Below are 24888 nucleotides of genomic sequence, written 5' to 3'. Positions count from 1 at the left end.
AAAAAATTTAAATTTTTGCATGGCCAAAAAAAAATAAGCAAAGTTTAAAAATAAAATCCACACATGAGAAACTGGGTAAGTATACTTGCAATATCTCACAGATAAAGGGCTAATATCCCTAATACACAAAGAACTCTTAAAAATTAAGGGGAAAGAGACCAAAAAACACAAAGAATAGTGAGCAAAATGAACAATCACATACAATCAACTCACACAAATGTACGAAAGAAGGTGATTAGTCAGTCTAACTCATATTAGAAATACAAAGTAAACAACATTGAGATACCATGTCTCACCTCAGACTGGCACAAAAGGAAAAAGTATGACACACTCCTTTGGGAAGGATGTGAGGAAACAGGCACTCTCATAAGTTGTTGGCAAGAATGCAGCTTGACTGACAGAGCCTTACGGAAGGAGTCTGGTGACATCTAACAAAGCTACATACACCTTTACCTCCTGCCCAGCAATCCCACTTCTAGGAATTTAAACCTGAAGACACACTTCCAATAAGACAAAAATACACTTGCATAAAGTTACTCATTGCAGCATTGTTTTTAGTTGCAAAATACTGGAAACACCTTAAACGCCTGTACATAGGTTAGTAGCTGAATAAACTATATACATCCATACAATGAAATGTTAAACAGAATGAGAAAGACTGCTAAAAAGTGGTGTGAAGAGATTTCTAGAATACTTTAAGTGGAAAAAAGCCAAGTGCAAAAGTATATCTAATTATGTCAACTTTTGTGTAAGAAAGCAGAAATACAAAACAAACATCTGCTCATTTATGCAAAAAGGAACATAGAAAAACTAAATTAGACTGCTTACCTCTAAGCAGTGGGTGGAGACAGAGTAAGGAGGATGGGGGGGCACTTCTCTGACCACATCTCATACAGTTGTGACGCGTGGAACCACGGGAGTGCTTCACGTGTTCACAATGAATAATTATACAAACAAGGGTGGGGGGACCCTAAAGTGGAACACAATGGGAACAAATGGACACAACTCCATTTCAAATGAATCATACAACCACATGGGGTTGGAATGGGGGCAATCAAGTATCTTTTGAACACACTATTTTGACCATAAACCCTCAAACTCTCAAGCTAAATACAAAAAAGTATAAATTCTGAATTCCAGCTGGTAGAATTGTTTTTTGCAGTGGTAACAGTGAGTAAATCTGTATTTTCTGTATATTCTAGGATTGAGAAAATAAACAAATCTATTATAGATAACCAATGCCACTGTCAGTGGAAGGGACTACAATTATGGAAAGTGCAAAGGCTACTAGCAACCTTGTATAGTAACTGGAATTGGAAGTATCAGTGTGAACTCTGAGGTTTTAATGTGTATGGAGAGAAGTAGATACAGAAATTGGTACAGATATGCATGTACACATGTGTGCGCGCTCCTACCTCTGTCTGCTGAAAGGGCTTAGAAACAATATGTGCAAAAGCCATGAGCACACCTAGCTTCCAGATGGTTTAAATTCTACCCCTTACTGAAAAGATCAAGGCCTCCTTGAAGACAAGGCTGATTCTAGGGCTGGGGCTGGAAAAGCAGGAAATTTATTGTGCCAGAAATTAAGAAATTGCTCAGAGAGGGGCTTTCCAGGTGGCGCAGTGGTTAAGAATCCACCTGCTAATGCAGGGGACACGGGTTCGAACCCTGGCCCGGGAAGATCCCACATGCCGCAGAACTAAGCCCAGGCGCCACAACTACTGAGCCTGCGCTCTAGAGCCTGCTTGCTGCAACTACTGAGCCTGCGTGCCTAGAGCCCGTGCTCCGCAACAAGAGAAGCCACCACAGTGAGAAGCCAGCGCACCACAACGGAGAAGCCCCCGCTCGCTGCAACTAGAGAAAGCCCGCGCGCAGCAACGAAGACCCAACGCGGCCAAAAATAAATTTAAAAAAAGAAATTGCTCAGAGAATACGAGGAACATGTCAGAAGGACACGAGAGCCAGCTTGAAGGGACCAAACTGGGGACAATCTGAGCATCAAAATAAATGATGCTAACAGTTTACAGCCCACTGAAGAAGAATCCATGAATCCACACTAATATAAATGAATACACAAATGCGAGAAAAGTAAAAACTCTTCCTTATAGTAGAATGCTAACTAATAAATGTAGAAAGAATGATGGAATTATAAAATTACCACTTGGCAAAAATCATAGTAATAATCATAGTAATAATTGATTCTGGAAAGAATTACTAAAAATTGCTAAAACTAACGTGAAAGTTTGATGAGAGAGAGGATATTTACAGTGTCAAGTATTTTCGACAAGATACTTATTTTTACAAAAGGCGACATAGTAACCTGATAGTGGAGGAACCTAGCAGACACCACCTTCACCAAGTTATCATCACCAGGAACACTGACACCACACACCACGTGCCTCTGGAAATGCTGCACCTAGGACGCCCAGCTTCTGTGGGACTCCTGCGGGACCCTGCAGCCCCAGCCTATGGAAACACTGACAAACCCAAATGTGGATGACAGTCAGCCAAACAAACGGGACTACACGCTTTAGTAAATGTCAAGGTCCTAAAAGACAAAGACTGAGGAACTATTCCAAATTTAAGGAGAATGAAGAACAGCTATATGCAATTCACGACCCCGGACTGAATCCTGGACCAGAAAAAAATTTTGCTTCTTTTTTTGCTAAAGTGGACATTAGCACAATTGGTGAAATTTAACTAAAGTCTACAGATCAGATACTAGCATTCTATCAATGTTCATTTCCAGATGTTATCATTGTACTATGGTTATAAGAGAATGGTCTTGTTTTTTAAGGAAATGCACACTGAAATATTCAGCAATAAAGGAGCATTAGCTCTACAATTTACACTTAAACAGATCAAGAAAAAAATTATGTACTTCTGGGGGCTTCCCTGGAGGCTCAGTGGTTAAGAATCCGCCTGCCAATGCAGGGGACACAGGTTTGAGCCCTGGTCCAGGACGATCCCACATGCCGTGGAGCAACTAAGCCCATGTTCCACAACTACTGAGCCTGTGCTCTAAGAGTCCGTGAGCCACAACTACTGAGCCTGTGTGCTACAACTACTGAAGCCCACGCGCCTACAGCCCGAGCTCTACGAGAGAAGCCAGCGCAATGAGAAGCCCACACCACAATGAAGAGTAGCCCCCACTCACCGCAACTAGAGAAAGCCTGTGCACAGCAACGAAGACCCAACGCAGCCAATTAATTAATTAATTAAAACAAAAGAAGTAGAAAGAGAAGGTACAGAGTAGGAGAATATATGTACAATGCATATAAATGACAAAGGGTTCACGTCTGGTATAGGTAAAGAACGATAAATCAGTACAAAGAAACACATTGCACCACCTCAGCCACTAGGACGGCTACTACCAAAAAACAGAAAAAACAAGTGCTTGCAAGGATTAGCAAAAGGGGAACCCTTGTGCACTGTTGATGGGAATATAAAATGGTGCAGCTGCTGTGGAAAACACTATGGTCGTTCTTCAAAAATTAAAAATCAAACTACCATACAACCCCACAATTCCACTTCTGGGTATATACCCAAAAGAATTGAAAGCAGGGTCTCTAAGAGATATTTGCACACCCATGTTCACAGCTATTATTCACAATAGCCAAAAGGTAGAAGCAACCCAAGTATCCGCTGATGGAAGCATGGATAAACAAAGTGTGATCTATACATACAGTGGAGTATTATTCAGCCTTAAAAAGGAAGGAAATTCTGCAATATGCTACACCGTAGATGACTCTGAAGACATTTTGCTACAGTAAATAGGCCAGTCACAAAAAGACAAATACTGTGTAATTCTACTCATATGAAGTACTCAGAGTAGTCAGACTCACAGAGACAGAGAGTGGAATGGTGGTTGCCAGGGACTGGGAGGAGGAGATGGGGAGTTAGTGTTCAATGGGGACAGACTCTCAGTCTGGGAAAATGAAAAAGTTTTGAAGACGGATGGTGGTGACAGTTACTCAGCAGTGTGAATGTACTTAATGCCACAAAATGGTACACTTAACAATGGTTAAGATGATAAATGTTATGTGTGTTTTACCACACACACACACACACATACACACACACAAAAGTTGAGGAAAAAAAGACACCACAGTAAAAATATGGGCAAGTGATTTGAACAGGCACTTCACATAAGAGAATATCTAAATGTTCACTAAACACTTAAAAATAAGACAAGAAAAGGTGCTTAATCTCATTGATAACAATGCAAATGCAAATTAAAGCCACTTTATAACATCTCTATGAATGGTTACAATGAAAAGAGTAATGTAAGTGCAGGTGAGGATGTGGGGCATCCCAGAGTAACCCCTTTGGGAAATGACTGGCCATCTACCTATGAAAGGTGAACGCCATGCACTTTACAACCCAGCAATTTCACTCCTGGTTATGGAGTCAACAGAAATGGGTGCACCTGCGTATAATAGACGTTGTGTAGGATGTTCATAACAGTACTATGACTAATAGCCCCAAAGGAAACTCCAGATAGATGTCCATCAAGGGCAGAAGAGGTGTATGGCTTGTGGACATTCCACGGTTAGTAATCAGCAAGGAGGAGCTGCTTACACATGAATGTATATACAAAACAGACAGACTCACAGGCATAGAAAACAAACTTATGGTTACCAAAGGGGAAGGTGGCAGGGGGGTGGATAAATCAGGAGTACAGGATTAACAGATACACACTACTATACATAAAATAAGATAAGCAACAAGGATTTACTACAGCACAGGGAACTATAATCAATATTTTTTAAGACCTATAATGGAAAATAATCTAAAAAAATATATAATATAGCTGAATCACTTTGTTGTACACCTGAAACTAACACAATATTGTAAATCAATTATACTTCAATTAAGAAAAAAAAAAAAGGGAGGAGCTGCTGCTATAGGCAACAACAGAGATGAATAACATGACCTAAACACAGTTAAGGAAACCAGACACACATAAAAAGAACTTAATGTCCAATTACCTCTATATAAAGATCCCAAACAGGCAAAATGAATCTTGGGGGCTAGAAGTTAGGGTGGTAGTTACTTCCGGAGAGGAAGGAAAAGGCAGTGATGAAGGGGGCACAGAGGGGTCGGGGGGGAGGCCACTGAGGTGCAGGCAGGCTCTGCTTCCTGACCTGGCTGGTGGCCCAGGGTACGTTCACCCCTCACTAAGCCCAACACAGACGCTTTGTGAACTTCTCTGGGTGTATGTTCTACTTTATCAGAAAAGTAAAAACAAAACAAGAAACAACTCTGCACTTTCCAACTTGCCTTTTACACGAAGGTACTTGCAGGCTCTGATACTTTTTTCTGTTTTAATTTTTGTTACACAGTTCTATAAATAAATGTGCATTCCCACATGTAAACATTCCCCATCAGCAACAGTCCAAAAAACCGAAACTGATGAAGGAATAGATTTTTCGCCTACTTTTTAATAACAGGTGCAAAACACAAATCATTTGGTAAAAACATACAGATACAAATAATGAAATAATACAACCAAAGAATACATGCTTCTCCAGGTAAAGTCCAAGTTTCATAGTCTGCATCTCCACCTCATAATTTAAGATTAGTTTAAAATTTCTACCTTCCAGGTTTCAGAGATGGATTACTCAGTCACACTGTGAACTAACTTTTACACTGAAAAGGTATGATCACAAATAATCATTGAGAATCATCAATTATTTAGATAAACCCTAACTTATTAACTCTCATCTATCAAGTTTTAGAAAAAAGTATCCCCAGGACAATGAAAAAGTGTACTACTTCTAAAGGATTAAGTGTGGACAGCCAGAAAGTGCAGGCATGTAGGAGACCACCTCTACCTGGAAATAACCCTCTCTGCTGGCTGTGACAAAGAAGAATGACCCACACAAAGGCCCAAGTCAGATGTTACAACTACTCACAGAAATGGGAACAATTTCCTCCAAACATGCTGTGAACAGCCGTAGTGCTTCTTTTCATGTTTACAAAAGCTCCGTTCAGACTCAGAAAGGTCCTCCCCTACATCTCACTAGATCTAGCTGCAAACAACATTTGAAATGAGAGGTAAAGAAACACATATCCTTGGGGATTCCCTGGAGGTCCAGTGGTTAGGACTCGGCACTTTCAATGCCAGGGCTGGGTTCAATCCTTGGTTGCAGCCAAAAAAAGAAACACATATCCCTGTACCCTGCCAAGTGTAAGAAAAGTGTTGGTGTTATGTGAATCCTGCGCAGTGACAGACACCGTGTGGGTGTCCACGAGAGTGGATGTGTGGACACGGTGTCTCAATGATTAAAAGCCAAATGCTTCATGCTTCTGGTAATCATCAAGGCTCCATCAGTTACAGAACTCAAGTTGTGGGAAGTGACCATATGCTAGAGAAGCACAGTGAAATATGGAAACTTAGAAAAATAAAATAACAAGTTTGTGGGTTCCCTAGGTCCTTTCGCTTTTTCCAATTTTTCTATCATTTTCACTATTTTCTTCTTTCCTTCTTACTCTAATTTCTATTTTTAAGTAAAGCACTTGCTCCAGTTGAGGTAAAGTGTTCCCAAATAGTTTCACCTTTTCTATGACCCTCCCCACTCCACACACACACACACACACACACACACACAGAATTACTTAAATCAGCCAACTCAGCAAAGCCAAAGCCATGGACAGCTGGCACAGAGCAGGGATACGGTTCTGCCTTACAATGAAGAAGTACTCACTGCTCAAGACTAGGCTGCCATCGACTCAGGATACATGCTTTGGAAGACCAGACACGCTGCTCAGGGCACGCTCCGGAGTGAACCTCAGAGACACTGCCTGCCAGTGAAGAGGAGGCAACAAGGCAGGCAGTAGTGCACACCCCGTGCCAACGCTTCAGCCTGCTCCTCCGGCCCCATAAGTCATGGGTCACCCAGGCACACAGGCGCTCCACTCTGAAAACAGGCGAGCAACTGAGTGAACAGCTGGGGCAGAAAATACCAGCATTCTTACACGAGAGAGAGGCAGCACTGCCACCAAGGAAATTGCTCAGCGTGCTGATTCAGACTAACGGAAGTAGGGCAAAGGTCTACTCCTGGTATCACCCTCCAGGCCGCAGGATGACACCCAGCTGCTCATCAGGGATGTAGCAAGGAGAAAATCTGGTGGCATCTCCAAGCCCACAGAGTAAGTCTGCATTCAGTTTCGACAACCCTGGAATAGAAAAACCAGCATTTCCTGCTAGATCTTTCAACACATATAAGGAAGTCCCTCATCAGCTGTTCCTGTGAGGTGCTTCTTAAAATAATTAAGTCACATCTGTAAAGCCTTTCCTGGACAAAAGGCTTCTGAACAGATCGCGTTTCAGGTACTTCTTAGTTCCTCCCTATCAGACGAGCAAAAACTCTCTCCAGGTTTTCTCTATAGAGTCAAAGTTTCTACCCCAAAACACCAAACCTCAAAACAAGCAAGCAAAGAACAAATACATGAATTCTGGACTGAGAAAGACTGGAAGAAGACCATGTGCATCTCTATCCAGTGAATCTAAGACTTGACCAGCAGAAAAATGGCCCAGAGTCATCTCAACACAGACACTGAGAACACCCATGGGAAGCCTGCTACTGTCAATCAATCCTGAGCTGCAGGAAGTGTCCAGAGCTAACCAGGAAAAACCCTACTGCCAGTCCCTTACAAAGCCCTTGCTGTGAGCCAGGCCCTGCGCCGTCCTCTTTCCTACACCCTCACTTCCATCCTGACCGCAGCCCTAGGATGCACATGCCCAGCCTGGGCCTGTCTGCTCCCAAAGCCTGGGATCTAACGTACCACTACCCTTTACTAACAAGAACTAAACTAGCCTCTAAAGAAAGGAGTGTAACAAGAAAACTAGTTATGCTCTGACTAAATTAATATCACCCAATTTTGCCTGGGATTAATACTGGATCAGTTGTCAAAAAACAAGTAACAGTTCATGCTAACAGTGTAGGGCGGTGGGTGGGAATAAAAACCCCTGTTCAGGGGTTTCAGGAATGTCATACTGGCCATCCTTTAAGACCTCACGCACATGCTCTTGTCATTAAGCCTTCTCGGGCAGAAACAATATTTTCCTACTTGAAACTGTTTATGCTACCCTCCTGCTCTCCCAGGGCATCTGACTTTTTCACTTGTATTTTAGTTGTTCGTGCCAGTGACTTGCCTCCATCCTTTCCTCCAGAAGCTCCTTGAAGGCAGGCTCTCCCACACCGGCACAGCGATTTGCTCACAAGTAAGCCTGCTACTTGGTTTCGTTCGTAAAGACCGACCAAACACTAATTAAGTCCACCACACCGTGAACTCTCTTTGAAGAGGGTGAATCCTAAATAACGTTTATGTGATAAATCAAACATCATATGAAGACTCACTCCTCCTACAATTCGTCACATATTTAAACACAACCACGTAAATACCTTTGACAATGAAGCTGCTGTTCCAGGCTTTACGAGTTTGCCTCCTGCAGATGCTGAAGAGCTGTTTTCGGGTTTCGTTTTGTCTGCTGTTGGCGCTTTGCTTATCCCAGACACCTTAGGCACTGAGCCAACACTCCTGCTTGTTTTCTTCATTCTGGGCTGCCTTTTCGTGATGCATTTACAAGCAAATCTGTGGAGAGAAACGGCATTATACCGAGAACAAAACTGGAAGAAAGCTCTTTAAAAATTTGTTTTTGAAGGATCTTACCATGAACTAAATAAAAATGTTTGAAAGCTAGATGTCGCTACAGAAAATAAAGGATGAAAAATTCTTAGACTTATTAATCAGAACGCACCCTGTTTTCAAGGCTTCCTTCTTGAACACTACTAACTTGAAATTATTTTGTGCATTCTAGTTCTCTCAGTAAAAAGAATATCCTACATCTCTAACAGAACTGGCTAACACCAGTACATTTAGTGAAGGAATAATCATCCTGGCACTTGAGAATGAGCCACTTTGCAGGTCTCTAAGGTGATCACACTTTCCAAATTATCCAGCACAGTCCTAATTTCAAATATTTGTTGTGATATTTCCACATAAACCAGCAAAACAGCCCAGAAACTCCAACATTCAGGATCTAAATATATTTCCCAGTGTATCTCTTTTATCAAGAGGAAGCATCAAAATGCCTTATAAGAACATAAGCCTCAATATTTGGTTCAGAAAGTAAGGGCACTCTTTTACACCCTTAAAACCATGACAGTAAACCTTTCGCTTAAGTGGAACAGACTCAATTTCAAGCTTAGAGGACCTGGAATAACACTGGCCACACACAGAACTACGGCCAGAAAAACCCTTCAACATACCTCTATTAGCTGAGCTAGAAAAGCAGTCTCTACAGTAGTATCATGTTTGGAAAGACACATTGGCCTGGTCTGGGTAAAGTAAATAATATGACTAACAAAAATGAAAGCCTACTGTGAACGTAAGGAAGTTTATGTACGATGACGCTGAGAAACTACACTGAGCACAAAAAAGAAGTTGGTCTATTTTAGGAAGATTTCTACACACTAATAAAAATAAAGAGAAACTTACAGAATAGCCTTTTGGAAAAGAAAAGGCTCATTCCAATAGCTTCAATGAACACTTCACCTAGACTGTATTCGAACACTCCAGATTTATCTTGCCTGACGTAACACAAACTGTACCAACTGGTTTGGTGGCAGAACAGTGAGACAGGGCAAAGGGGGCTCCGCTCCACCCTCACCGTGATAAGGCCTCGGAGCAAAAAGAACACTGTTATTGACACCAAGCAAAACACAGCAAGACCCCAGTCTCCTCTCCAGCCTTCTCCCAACTTCCTGGTTCTTCCTTCCAGAAAATGCTGTACTTGGTGACAATCAAATCACCCGTCTTCTTGCCCTGAAGCCTTCTGCTTTCTACTTCCCTGTCCCATTGGAGCACTCAGCCCAGAGTTGGCACTCCCTCTAGTTTAGCTCCACCAAGCTCCTCCTTATAGGTTCCCAGAGGACACTGAAAATGACCAAGACAGACATGAGCGGCTTCCCACAACACGTGTACCACAGTTACGCTGATCCCTGCCAACCGGCAACTTTGTGCTTTTCTACCTGTAAAATTAAGGAATTAGATTGGACCCATCACTAAGTTGATTGTGTAGAAAAATCAAGTTCCTAAGAAACTTTCCTTCAACGTCTCACTTTCCCTTTGTATTTACCTTTTTTCTAAGTCTCATATCTTGTAAATGGCTCCCCAAAGTTTCTTTCTTCTCTGCTCCAAATTCCATGCCTGCACTCCTTCCTACACTACTCAGACCCTCTCCCATTCTCTGCCTACTCCTCCAGCTGCTGTCAAATTAACTTTTTCTAGACCAGCACAATCCAACAGAACTTACTGCAACTATGAAAATGTTTGGTATCCATCTGTGCTATCCGAAATACAGTAGCCACTAGCTACTTGTGGCTACTGAGCACTTGAAATGTGGCTAGTGTGAATGAGGAACTAAAATTTAAATTTTATTTAATTTTAATCTTTTTAAATTTAAAGTCACATGGTAGACACCACACTGGACAATGTAATAGACTGTCCCTTTCTTGCTGCTGTCTCTGTCCCAGAGTTAAAGCCTAATGAACTACCACTTCCCTCCCACTAGGGTGGCTATAATCAAAAAGATAGATGGTAACAAATGTTAGAGAGGATGTGGAGTAATTGGAACCCTCAAGCACTGCTGGCACAAATGCAAAATGGTGCAGCCACTTTGGAAGATAGTCTGGCAGTTCCTCAAGTGGTTAAACACAGAGTTACTAGGACTTCCCTGGTGGCACAGTGGTTAAGAATCCATCTGCCAATGCAGGGGACACTCAAGCCCTGGTCCAGGAAGATCCCACATGCCGCAGAGCAACTAAGCCCATGTGCCACAACTACTGAGCCTACACTCTAGAGCCTGCGAGCCACAACTACTGAGCCCTCGTGCCACAACTACCAAAGCCCACAAGCCTAGAGCCCATGCTCCGCAACAAGAGAAGCCACTGCAATGAGGAGCCCACGCAATGCAACGAAGAGTAGCCCCCACTCGCCACAACTAGAGAAAGCCCGCACGCAGCAATGAAGACCCAACGCAGCCAAAAATAAATAAATAAATAAATTTATAAAAATAAATATGAATTTTGACACGTTAACTGTTCAAGCCAGACTATATTATACTAGGAATAAAACAGTCAGAAATGCACAGCACTAAGCTGAATCACTGTGAATCTGACAGTTACAAACAGTGTTGACTTGGGCACGAGGTCCTGGCAACTCAGATACATGCCATCTCCATGCACGCTCTCCAGAATGTGATTTTCTAAAAGGGGGAACCACGCTTGGTGTGACGGCTCATCTTATGTCAACCTGACTGAGCCGCAGGGCGCCCACACATTTTGTCAAACAGTATTCTGGGTATGAGGGTGTTTCTGATTGAGATTAATGACTGAATTCATACGCTGGGTGAAGCAGGTGTTCTCCCTAATGTGGGCGGGCCTCATCCAACTCATCGAAGACCTGAATAGAACAAAAAGGCTGGAGTCCGAGGGAACTCTTCCTGACTGACTTCTTGAGTTGGGATGTCAGTCTTTTCCTGGCTTTGGACTCCAACTCTCAGACTGGAACTTACGCTAGCGGCTCTCCGGGGGCCCCAGCCTACCAACTGCAGATCTTGGGACTCCTCAGCCCCCATATGCATGTGAGCCAACTCCTTATAATAAGTTTGGTTCCATCCTATTGGTTCCATCTCTCTGGAGAACCCTAATACACTTCATAGCTGAGAAGAAAACAATTTCCCCTCAGTGTCTACAGTAACTACAACCCTGGAAAATTCCATATATACCAAAAAGTATGTTAAAAAACGCTGTCTTTGTGTAAGGTGGAATAAGATTCTCGGCCCAGTCATAAACAGGTTTTCTTTCTATCCACATAAATCATTCAGCAGATATTCCGAAGCCTTGCAGATCTCAGGGTACGTTTTCCTTCTGCGGAACTGTCACTTCATTGAGTCTAGAATATTCCAGGGACCCTATACCTATTAAATATCAACAGTCTCCACCAACCACCGAGACAGTCAAAAAAGCTTCCACAATTTTCTAAAATGACCCCTATTAAGGACAAATTACCACCCAAACCGGTGGTAATTCACCAGAGATCTTGGCCCCCTGCACCAGGTTAAGGAGCAGGAATCGTTGGCCCAGACCCTCCCTGGAGCCCCAGGCCTGGGGGAGATGCGGCGTGGAGGGAGAGGACAACACAGCATGCAGCACTTCCAGGGTCTGAAAGCTGCGAAAAGGGGTGCGATGGAAGTTACTACGACGCCTCCCCGGCCTGCACGAGGGTGTCACATAGGCACCCACCACAACCTCTAGTCCAGTGAAATCAATGTGTGGGGAGGAGTAAAAAGTAGCTCTCCTCACAAAAGCAGGATGGATGCTGTCTCTCTACATATGCTAAGAATAATCTCAAATAACAATAATCCAAGGAGTGTGTCACAGGTATTTCTCAAATAATATTTCTTAAGATATTAAATATTTCTTAAAATAAAAACATAGAAATATATGCACTGCTCCCCAAATAGGGAAAGACACTGAAGGCCGCGAGCCCCTCCCACGGACAGGCATCATGCCCCAGCTGCGCCACACTCAGCACAGGTCCCTGAATCCCCACAGGTGGGTGCTGATGATGTAACTCTCCCTGGGTCAACCATTCTTTAGTGACAGCAGTCTCAATGCAAACCCCACACCCTGCCCGCCAATCCATATGGCCCCAATGCAACCGTACACCAGCACTTCCTCAGAAACCGGCAATTTTTATCTCGATGAAGATTTCACAAGAGATGAACAAAATGTAACAACACTAAAATTATACTGCTCAATCTGCCCCTTCTAGACTTACCTACTTGTCCTATCAGTCAGTGCTGGTACTCTTGACCAATGTTTTTCATTTTGAAGGTGCTAATGACCATGTAATTTAATATAAAATCTACCTTTTGGATAGATTTTAGAAAACTTATTACCAGGTCTAAATCAGTATGTATTATGTTACAGCTGTAAAAGTAAAAACCTTAGCTATAATCACATTCATTTATAGAGGGCTGCTACTTTTTAATTTAAAATAATTGTTAGGCAAGGGCAGAGGCACAACTGCTCTCATTTACACAAATAAGCTTGCATTCAGTGAGAAGGCTGCAGTCTGAGTAGCCGGACCTCTTACCAGGATGTCCCAGTACAGGATTTACAGCTCTAGGAGCCCTGCCTAAACCTAATTACATGGCCGCAGCCACACAGGAAGCTTGAGTTTCCTCTACATGTACAAGGAGGTCACGTAAGGTAAACAAAGGGCCATCTCTTACCTTCCACACGTGGCAGGTAAAATACTATCTAAAAATCAAACCACAGACTCTTAAAAATGGAAAATATCTTGGAGGCCCCTTATAGGAAACCCCACATGCAGCACCACTGACAAAAAATGGAGCATACTGACTACTGAGTTAGGAAGCAAGTCATTACTTGCTTAACAGTCACTGAACACTTATTTTGTGCCAAGACGAGCCAAACGCCAATTCTCTGGGAAGCTAGTGAAACAAGGATAAATAAATAGATGGACATCCTAAGCTGATTAAGACAAAAATACCTACCTTCCAGGGGCTCGCAGTCTAGGGGAAGAATGAGGTGCGTAAGTGAACAGGTCTCCACCCTTGATGAATCTACTGCAAACATGAGGGACATACATGTACAAGGTATGGTGGGAGCAGGGGGACATCGTCCCTGGTTCTGCCCTTGCAGAACAGGGAGGGAGGTACAGATCAGAGGTGTAAGAAAGCACGGGCCCCCTGAAGACCTGGGCCTGCTCAAACAGAGAAACGTGACAGTGACGACCAGCGGGGAAGGGCTTCGGTCTGACACACAGCACTGAGGACTGAAGGCAGTGCTGCCCTGACTGGATGTGTCCTTCCTAAAGAGAAACCTGGTACTGCAGAGGATGGACTGAAGGACACCATATGGGGGCTCGGGGAGAGAGGCCAAAAGGGCATCATCTTCCCTGTAACTTGAAGGGCATCTCCTTCCCTGTAATTCCTTTCCTCTGACCTGAATCTGAGCGCCACACTCAAAACAAAAGTACCCTCAGCCCACAGTTCTCCCAGGATCTGAGGACCAGCACAGTGCTTTGATAAGTCTGCCCTTCCCCCATGTCGGTCTGAGACTCTCCAGCCCCTACTCCAGACTTCGCACACCTGTGCCACTGGCACAGACAGGAGGAGGACCTAGTCTGCAAGCACAGAGTCCAGCCGATTATTACTTTCTCCATCTCGACACTGAACTTCTCAACTTAATCTAAGAAAAAACCCTGTTTGGCCAGGAGCTACCAGAGGCTCCTCCTGAGTTCATGGCTACCTAATACTACAAAGCCTCTTTCACACAAACTGCTGTTAAGCTGCTTTTCTCTTTTTTTTCCAATAACATTTTATTACGAAAATTTTCAAACACACAGAAATGTTGAAGAAACTGAACAGCAAACACTCCACTTTTCTCCGTTTCATAGCTGTGTAATTTATATTCTGAAAAAGTTTACACCTGTATCTGTTAAAATTATCATTTGGTCAAATTCAGCCTAAGGTCCAGCCTTCGAGATATTTTTAAATTCTGACTTCAATTTGAAACCCATTAGTTCTTCTCTAAAAAGCACTGTCTTCAATCTTAAGTCACTTGTCCAACCAGGATCCTCACCTACAATAAAAGGCTGAATTCTAAGGAATCTCGAAGGTACCTCCTGACTCCAAAATCCTTCTAATACACCTCACGCAGCTGATGGTGATGTTACAGGTAGAGAACAGAGCGGTGAACAGGCTCTGCGATGTGTCACCAGACCCCCACCCGACCCCAGGCCTCAGAACAGCAGCACAGCACTGAACTTCAAGTTAGGAGAGCTGGGTTCACACTCCAGCTTTGCCACACAAACTGTGACTGCAGGCAAATCACTTCATCACTTCGTATGTTCGCAAATGTTTCCTCTCCTATAAAGAGGAGTTGATAAAACCTAATTTATAGTTATTGTACAAAATAACATGTGTAGACCAAGAAAGAGAACAAAAATCCCAACACACTCATTCCAGAAGTTTTTTCACCAGGGCTCAAAGGTCAGAAAAATGGTGCAACAATCCAAGATCAGGAATGGCAATTTCTTTCAGTGATTCAGAAACTCCACCCTCTCCAACCATCCACCCATGAAAAACACACGAATCAAGTTTCAGAAATAATGCCAAAAGGACCTTAAGAATTTATCCTAACTGTCATTATATTGCAACAAGAAGGCTCCTCCCTGAGCGGAGGAGAACAGAGATTGTCCTGGAAACCACAAAGGAGCTCTGAGGCCATCCCTCACCAAGAAGCACCTTCAGCCCTGGCACAGTGCGGGACAGGAGCCCTTGGTGTTAACTACAGGGGTGGTCCCTAATCCTCCCACCTGTAGACACACAAGGATCCTGATGGGTCACCACTTCTTCCTTTGAACTCCTCTATGCACCTCCTATTCACCTCCAAGTACAATCATTTGTCCCCTCTGTTACACTAAATGTATTGCTATTTAAAACTACTTAGGGCTTCCCTGGGGCGCAGTGGTTGAGAGTCTGCCTGCCGATGCAGGGGACACGGGTTCGTGCCCCGGTCCGGGAAGATCCCACATGCCACGGAGCGGCTGGGCCCGTAAGCCATGGCCACTGAGCCTGCGCGTCTGGAGCCTGTGCTCCGCAAAGGGAGAGGCCACAGCAGTGAGAGGCCTGCTTACCGCAAAATAAACGAATGAATGAATTTAACTAACTAACTAACTAACTAACTAAATAAATAAATGAAACTATTTAAATGGAATTGTGGGGACTTCCCTGGCGGTCCAGTGGTTAAGACTCTGGGCTTCCACTGTAGGGGGCACGGGTTGATCCCTGATCATCAGGGAACTGAGATCCCACATGCTGGGTGGAGCAGCCAGGAAAAAAAAAAAGGAATTGTTATTTAATTGATAACTTTTAAATCCACTGTGCTTATTTACAGTATCTGGAGACTGCCCCGCCACCACAGTCTGTTCAAATCTGTATCCCTCGGCAAGTTACTTAACCTCTCTGAAATCTCAGTTTCCTCATATGTAAAATGGGCTGGTAATAATACTACCTTCCTTATAAGGATTTTGGGAGGATTAAATGAAATAATGAACCTAAAGTGCTTAGCAGGGTGGCCCACAGTAATGATGGCATAAATGTGAGCTATCGTAATCTATAACAACACACTGCATGCCCCAAGTATGACTAATGCCTTATTAAAATAAAAGCAGCAACTCAAAAGACACTCTGTCAGACAAACCCTTCATAAGGAATGACTAAAGATTATTTTTACTCACTACTTCATTAAATTATACACTGTGGCACATAGATGTCAACAAACAACACTTGCTTCTGGTTCTTTCCCACTGAAAATTACATAAAAGGAAACACTGAAAATATATGGTAGGGAGTTCCCTGGAACGCTAATCAGGAGACCTAGATTGTGGTCTCAGGCCTGGCATGCCTGCGTGACCCTGAGCGAGTCATGCTAACTCTGTGAGCCTTGTTTATAGGAGAAGAGGACAGATTAGGATCACTCAAAAATTCAAATATTCTATTTCACAATTTATACCTCAAGAACCAGGAATCAAAACTTTTTTAAAAAAGGAAATTGCTTATTAGCTATGATGTTTTTATGTTTTTATGCTATGTATTGATAATATCCCACTAAAATTCAAAAAAAGGTTTCAACCCAAGCAACCTAAATACAATTATCTCTTATTTCACAAACTCCATATTCAAATGTAGGGATCATATTAAAATTTTAAATTAAGAAGAGACTAAAACACTGAGAAGGATTCACACTGTCAAGGGAAAATTGAAATTTAGCAAACTAAATTGGAGTGTGGGGCTTCCCTGGTGGCGCAGTGGTTAAGAATTCACCTGCCAATGCAGGGGACATGGGTTTGAGCCCTGGTCCGGGAAGATCCCACATGCTTCGGAGCAACTAAGCCCATGCGCCACAACTACTGAACCGCGTGCCACAACTACTGAAGCCTGTGCACCTAGAGCCCATGCTCCACAAGAGAAGCCACCACAATGAGAAGGCTGCACATCTCAACGAAGAGCAGCCCCCGCTCGCTGCAACTAGAGAAAGCCTGTGCACAGCAACAAACACCCAACACAGCCAAAAATAAATAAATTAAATAAATAAATTAAAACAAACAAACAAATAAATAAATAAGAGTCTGTAAGTAAAAGTTGCTACTAAATGGATCAAAACCAATAACCAATTGATAAAATCATGAGTTCTACAAAACCAAACAAAACGTTGAAAAGAAATTCAATGAGAAATGTTTTAATTAAATAAATCATAATGCAATAGACTTCTTATACTGAATTCCTCAACATATACATTGTTTTTAAACTTTCTTATTGTGAATTGCAACACACAACCAGAAAGTGCGTTTAAAGGTGTACATTTTAAAGACAGACTTGGAGTGGACTCCACTGAAAAAGGCAAGGCTTACTCAGACAAAAGCCTGAGCTTTGCCAGGTCAAAACACTGCACATGTGCAAGTGGGCGTGTATTCAAGGTGCAAGAGACAGAGACATGAAGGAGAGGGGCCAGGGAGATGCCTTCGGGCATGTGATTCTGTGCTTAGCCTGAATCTAAATACAAAAGTCCATTACTGCTCAAAATACTTCCATGCTTACTGACTAAGGAGCTTACCGGCAATTTTTAAAAGCTTATTTTTTATGTCCATTTTTAAATGAAGTATAGTTGCTGTATAACATTATTTAAGTTACAGACGTACAATAGTGATTCACAATTTTTAAAGGTTATACTCCATTTATACTTATAAAATATTGGCTAGGGCTTCCCTGGTGGCGCAGTGGTTGAGAGTCCGCCTGCCGATGCAGGGGACACGGGTTCGTGCCCCGGTCTGGGAAGATCCCACATACCGTGGAGCGGCTGGGTCCGTGAGCCACAGCCACTGAGCCTGCGCGTCCGGAGCCTGTGCTCCGCAACGGGAGAGGCCGCAGCACTGAGAGGCCCGCGTACCGCAAAAAAAAAAAAAAAAAGGCTATACTTCCCATGTCGTACAATATATCCTTGCAGCTTATTTTATACCTAACAGTTTGTACCTCTTACCCCGCTACCCCTATCTGCCCCTCCCCCATCCCTCTCCCCACTGCTAATCAGCACTTTGTCCTATTATCTTTTAAATGTTTATTTTTTATTATAATATGATGTCTTCTCATTTTTAAGACAGTTTACTTCATGCCTAAAATTAGGGTGTGATTATCAACTAATGTGCACATTTAATATGGTGGTTCTACCTGCTCCCAGAAGCCAATGATGCAAACTCCGGCACTGAGGAAAGGCGGCCTTCAGAGGGACCTCTCCTCCACTTCCACCTCCAGCCCCAAGTGTGCACTCCCCTCCAAACGCCCTTGAGGCCACAGAAGAAGGAAAAGGAAAAAGCAGTTCCTCTCCAACTTCCACCCCTTCCCCTCACAGCTACCTCCTCTCTGCCTGGCAACGCTGGGTGAAGGGAGCCTGGGGGCAAATCTACAGGAGAAAGTGCCCAAGTGGACACTGAAGTCGGCCAGAAGGAGGAGATGGCAAGCAGGGCTGACACAGCCCCAAGTGGAAGGACGGGGCAAAGTCAGACCTCACTGGAATGGGATAAAAAGTTGAGTAGGAGATGAAGGAAGAACATTTCAAAAATTTGGCTTTGTGAAGGGCACAGAGTCAGAGGGTGATGAGGAGGGTGAGACACTTTGCTGATGTTGCTATTGTGTAAGTGCCAGAGCAAGCTGCCTGGGGGAGGGCGGTGCTGCCCAGCACCAGCATATTTGATTCGAAACCACCCTACGTGCCTGGAAAGGAGGAAGAAACTGAGGCTACAGAAGTAAGGAGTTTGCCCGAAGTCTGAACTCTTTTCACTAAACCACAACTACTGATAGACAGGATACTAGAAAAAAAGAGTTAATTATCAGCAACAAAAATCCAAAAGCGCAATTCTATTTCCCTTTGTTTTGGCCACAGAAAAACCCACTCATACTAATTTATGGTTTCTCTCTATTACTCTGCAAGATTTAACACAAGGAAATATTTAGAAACAACTAGAAGCTCCCTGCATTTTTCAAACTTAGAACCATAAGTCTTCTCCTTCTTACTGCTTTGAAAAAAATAACAACAACGAAAAAACCCTAATCTTATACTAGGACCTCTTTAGATCCATTTCTGGAGATCTTTTTAATACAAGGCGCTAAAAGGCCGTTAAACTACTGCTGATACTTAACATTCCAGACAAGTGACAAGGCTGGAAAAGGACAGCCTAAAAGAATTTCTGGCTATAGTACACAAATGGTTTTTCCAGATTTAGTCCAAAACAAATTGGTTCCCAAAGTTCCAACTCCCAGAATGCAAGAAATTTTGAGTCTCCTCTCCCTCTTCAGCCATATTTACAAAAAGAAAATGTTTATTCATGACCCCTTCAAACCATGGCTTTATGCTCAGATTTCTGGCAGGCAGTTACAAAATTGCACAATATTGTATTCATAAAATTAACTGTCAGCCATATTTTTAATTAAAAATATCAATTCAATATATTTGTACATTTATAACAAACTGTGATCTGAAATACAAAATGAAACATTTTCTTTTGTTATTTTACTAATCATTCAAATGTAACAATGTAATAAACCCTTTAATAATAAGCTAAAAATTTTAGATTTGAGAACTGTTTTGCCAATGGCACAAAGAAAGTCTTTCCAAACTAAACAAGTTAAAATAGATTAGAATTTGAATTCAGTTTAATAAAAATTGAAATCTTTTTTCAATAAGCACTTCACTGATTAGGTAACATGAAAAGCAATAAAAAATACTAAGGAGTACTTTTTTCTTATATCTACTGAGTATAAGGTAGTGGTCTCAACAGTGGGTAATTCTGCCCTCTAGGGGACATTTGGCACTGTCAGTAGACATTTTTGGTTGTCACAACTGGGTGAGAGGCCAGGGTTGCTGCTAGACATCCTACAATGCACAGGATACTCCTCGCAACAAAGAAGTATAGGGCCCCAAAAATCAATAGTGTCAAGGCTGAAAAACTCTGGCATGAAGACTGGTTTAAACAGAGGAGGGAAGGGAGATGTTCGCTTTTCTGCAGCAGACTATAAATACAGTCTCATCTGCACACTGTGTTGAGCTGAGAAAGCCAACTCAACAGAATTGACTGAAAGAGCAGGGAACGTGTATGACATGGGGCCTATTACACCCTTGATTTCCATCCACATTTTCTGGGAAAGGACAGACAGCTCAAAGAAGGCTCTCTCTGATCTCCCAGAATGAAATGTAAGGAGAGTCACAGGGACTCCCTGCTGACCTGCACCTCCTTCTGTGGTGTCTTAGCTAGCTGACTGGCAGACCGACAATCCCAAATGGATGGTGAAAATCCACTGTTCTCCAGTCCATCTGAAACCTCACTGGCAAGAGGGAAAGCAGGGAACTAAACCCTGAGGGCCCCCCTGCATGCCAAGCACTGTGCTGGGGATACCACACACACAGCATTTCATTCAACCCTCCTTCACCTTGAGAGGTAAGGATGACCTCAGGGCAACCGTGAAAAGGATCACCTGAGCCTCCCACAGATGGCCAACGCAAGGGTAGGGGTCTCAACAGGTCTGACTCCAGTTGCCCCACTACGGCACCACAGCAGGGTAGCTCCCTAGGCTGTCTTCCTCAATCTCAGGTGCGGCCTGCACAGTGAGACACTGAGCCACGGGAGAGACTCGTCCCGGCCCCCAAACGCAGGTCTTGGCTGACAGCATCCCCTCGTCTCCGTGCCCACCACCCCTGCCAGCCCTGCTCCAGCTCCTTCTGTGTCAGGGAAGAATCACAGCCTGGCGACCCGAATCCCGCCCCCCCCCAAACCACCTCTCCAGGCGCCTGCCTACCTGCCTCAGGCCATACGCCCCACTCCCACCCTCTCCCCGCCCCTTGTCTGCCGCAGCCACGCTCTTTCCAACACCTACACTTCCACTCGGCCATCCCGCCCCAAGAGCCCCTTACGGTCTTCTCCCACGTCACGCCAAGACTCTGCTCCAGGCACTGTGACCACAGCACCCACCTCATTGTATTTCATCCCAGCAACATTTGAGACATACTTAGACTAAAAAATATTCGCTCTTTACCCTAAGTTAAAATGTAGGTGGGCGTCCTGTATCTTACCTGGCAACCCTAGGCCCTGCACACAGACCAGCCAACAGGGAGGAAAGGGCAGCGCCAGGAGAGGAGGGAGCAGAACACGGGGATGAGACACAAGGTGAACCGGGATGAGAACGATGGGCAGAAGCTACACAGAGAACAGCAAGAATATTAAGCCCGAACCGCAGAGCTCGACAGTCAGTCCTCCACAAAACGGCCCAATCCAGAACTCCAAAGCCACTCTCCAGGGCTCCCTCCAGCAGCTGGGGTCTAGAGCAGCACGTTTCTTTCATGAAACTAGACCCCTGTGCTGGGCCCTCTGCCCGCTTCGCGCAGCTCCCTCCCACAGGCGCGTTATTCCCCCAAGTCCAGTGTCCACTGGTTGAAAACCCTCTCCTCCTTCAAAGCAATCTTGGAGGACAAGCAGCTCAAGTTCCTCGAAGCCCCAGCTCAGAGGACCTGGGTCACGTGAAGCCCCGCCCGCAGACTGTCCCTCCAGCACCATCAACACGCCCTCAGGGCAGCCATGTGGAAGCTTCTCTGCCTCACCAGGACCGCAAGGCGCATAGAGGAGGCGAGGCAGGGCCAGTGCCAAAGGCATCATTTAAGAACTACACAGAGAAAGGAACCAAACACCCAACGGACAGACAAAATCGGAGCTAGGATGTGAAGAGCCCAAGCCACTGCTGAAAGGACAAGCGTGTCAGAAGGAAATCCTGGAAGCACTCTCGAGACACCTGTTACCCAGTTCACAGCCTGTCACACCACATCCTGCAACTGGGGGTAGAACTTGTACTCGCTTATCAGTGGCAGGATGAGGATGTAAGAGGAAAACCATGGCAAGCACTTCCTTCTGAGTTCCAGATGTCATGGTGCACCCATCCCTGTGAAAATGCCGAGACTCACCATAGAACTCGATTACACTGACTTTGCTGTTGCCAATTTAGGATCATGCTGTTTGTCTTTACTGCATGAGTAATGTATTACAAAGTCCAAGCACTGAACTTAATTACGTGTCAGAATTTCAATACAATGCAACCAACAGGGTATCAAGAAAATAGAATGTGTAAAATAAATGTTTCTTCCTAATGCTCCATTCTAATTTTTAATAAGTAAAATTTCAGAACAATGTTACCTGATTTAGCAAACTCTGAGCTTCAGTAACAGGTTACTAGTAACATATTAAGAGTAATAGGGTTTCCCTGGTGGCGCAGTGGTTAAGAATCCACCTGCCAATGCAGGGGACATGGGTTCGAGCCCTGGTCCAGGAAGATCCCACATGCCGTGGAGCAACTAAGCCCGTGTGCCACAACTACTGAGCCTGCACTCCAGAGCCCGCAAGCCATAACTCCTGAAGCCCACGAGCCCCTAGAGCCCATGCTCTGCAACAAGAGAAGCCACCGCAATGAGAAGCCCACACACCACAACGAAGAGTAGCCCCCACTAGCCGCAACTAGAGAAAGCCCATGTGGAACAACGAAGACCCAATGCAGCCATTAATTAATTAGTTAATTAATTGAAAAAGAAAAAAAGACACAATGCAGGCAAAAATAAATTGAAAACAAACAAACAAACAACCATCCCTTCTAAGGACTTCAAAACACAAACAGATTTTTATAAGAGAAGAGCAGCATTGTTCTGGGCTGTAACACTAAACACAGAGCACGGTGCCAGAAGGCAGATCTCCAACTAGCAGCCTGGGACACTGCGGCTGTGCACTCAGGAATTCAGTCTAGTGGAAAGAACCCAGATTATTCCGGTAGAACCTGGTTCAAGTGCCAGCTCCACCACTTACTAGTTATGTGGCTCTGGGCATGTTACTCACGTCCAAACTTCAGTCCTTACACCTCTAGGTGGAGGTTAAGAGCTCCTACACAGGACTGCTACAGGAACCACGCCAAACAGCACACTGCCATCCTCCCTCCATCACAGAGGTGAATTCCCTGTACCCTAACTTCTTACTTCTTCTTTCCCACTCCTCACACCACCAGCAGAAAAGAAGGGCTCTCTCCCCCCAGGACAATCCCCAGGGCTGCTCTGCCCCACTCCACCTTCCAGACAACTAAAAACACCACGGTCCACTCCAGGTGTGTGCCACCCCCTCTGGGGCCTAACCACTGCTGCTGTCACCCCAGGGGGTCTAACTCAGCACGGCCTTCCTTTGCCTTCCTCATTCAGTGGGTCACTAACTTGGACTTGCCCTTCCTCTGTCCCTGGTGTCCAGCCCTCTCCTCACTTGCTCCCTCGCCCAGTGTGAGTCTCCCCACTGGCCTTTCATCACACCTCCTGACTGACACACATCTCTCTCTGAACCTTTCTGCATGCTTTCAATCCCTTCTATCCTTCCATCTTTCTTCTTTTCGAATTGTTGCTTTTTGTGTGTGTGTGGTACGCGGGCCTCTTACTGTTGTGGCCTCTCCCATCGCGGAGCACAGGCTCTGGATGCGCAGGCTCAGTGGCCATGGCTCACGGGCCCAGCCGCTCCACGGCATGTGGGATCTTCCCAGACCGGGGCACGAACCCGTGTCCCCTGCATTGGCAGGCGGACTCTCAACCACTGCGCCACCAGGGAAGCCCCAAATTGTTGCTTTTTTAACATGAGATAAAGGTATTGTGGGTTTTTGTAAAAGATTATTAAATTAGAAAATAACAGAAAAAACTCTGGGCCTGGCTTCTCAGGCCCTCTAATCAGTCCTCTCTGCTTCCTGTTTCCCTATGACCGAGGACAGCAAACTACGGTCCATGGGCCAAATCCAGTTCATCACTTGTTTTTGTACAGTCCACAAACTAAGAATATTTCTTGCTTTTTTTTTTTTTTTTTTTTTTTGCGGTACGCGGGCCTCTCACTGTTGTGGTCTCTCCCGTTGCGGAGCACAGCCTCCGGATGCGCAGGCTCAGCGGCCATGGCTCACGGGCCCAGCCGCTCCACGGTATGCGGGATCTTCCCAGACCGGGGCACGAACCCGTGTCCCCTGCATCGGCAGGCGGACTCTCAACCACTGCGCCACCAGGGAAGTCCTATTTCTTGCATTTTTAAATGGTTGGGGAGAAAAAAAAAATCAAGAGTATTTTGTGACATCAAAAAATATACAAGATTCAAGTTTTCAGGTCCACTAAGAAAATTTTATTGAAACACAGGTACACTGATTCATTCATGTATTTCTATGGCTACTTTTGTGCTGATTAGTTGCAACAGAGACTATATGGCCTGCAAAGTCAAAAACATTTACTACCTGGCTCTCTTACCGAAAAAGCCTGTCAGTCTCTCAGTCTCTACTGAGACTATAATGATATGCCTTCCCCTCCTCTCGGTTGACTTTGACTTTCTTCTTCTTTTCTTTTCTTTTTTTTTTTTTTTTTTTGGCCGCACCATGGAGTCTTCACCACTGGAGCGCCAGGGAAGTCCCTTTGTTTTTTGGGGGGTTGACTTTCATATAGAACTACAGGTGACTAAATTCCCCACCTCAGGAATGTTTTCCCCTTTTCCAAATCCTAACCATTACCAGCAGCTTATATGGAAGCAGGTAAGCAAAACATTCCTTGTTACTACACAGATTGAGGCCTTGGCGATGCTGTCCCCATGTGTACAAGGGACGGCTGACGACCCCCTATTCACTTCCAATCTTTCACAGTGGGCTGGCAGGCTAGCAGCTAGGAAAGAGAGCATGCAATATAGGTTACTGAA

The 24888-nt window shown here is 44.3% G+C and overlaps 1 protein-coding gene across 3 annotated transcripts in view; it reads right to left on the bottom strand.

The window, feature by feature from the left end:
- SPECC1L (sperm antigen with calponin homology and coiled-coil domains 1 like) overlaps positions 1–24888 on the bottom strand; it is a 123353-nt gene that overhangs the window by 86797 nt on the left and 11668 nt on the right. For all 3 annotated transcript variants that reach the window (XM_081252206.1, XM_081252208.1, XM_081252207.1), the window contains one exon: positions 8412–8601. In XM_081252206.1, coding sequence (XP_081108332.1) covers positions 8412–8564 — 153 coding nt within the window. In that variant the 5' untranslated portion in view covers positions 8565–8601. The remainder of the gene's footprint in view (positions 1–8411; positions 8602–24888) is intronic.

Source organism: Mesoplodon bidens, assembly GCF_964165515.1.
Source record: "Mesoplodon bidens genome assembly, chromosome: 13".
NCBI lineage: Eukaryota > Metazoa > Chordata > Mammalia > Artiodactyla > Ziphiidae > Mesoplodon > Mesoplodon bidens.
This window is presented reverse-complemented; position numbering and strand designations above follow the sequence as displayed.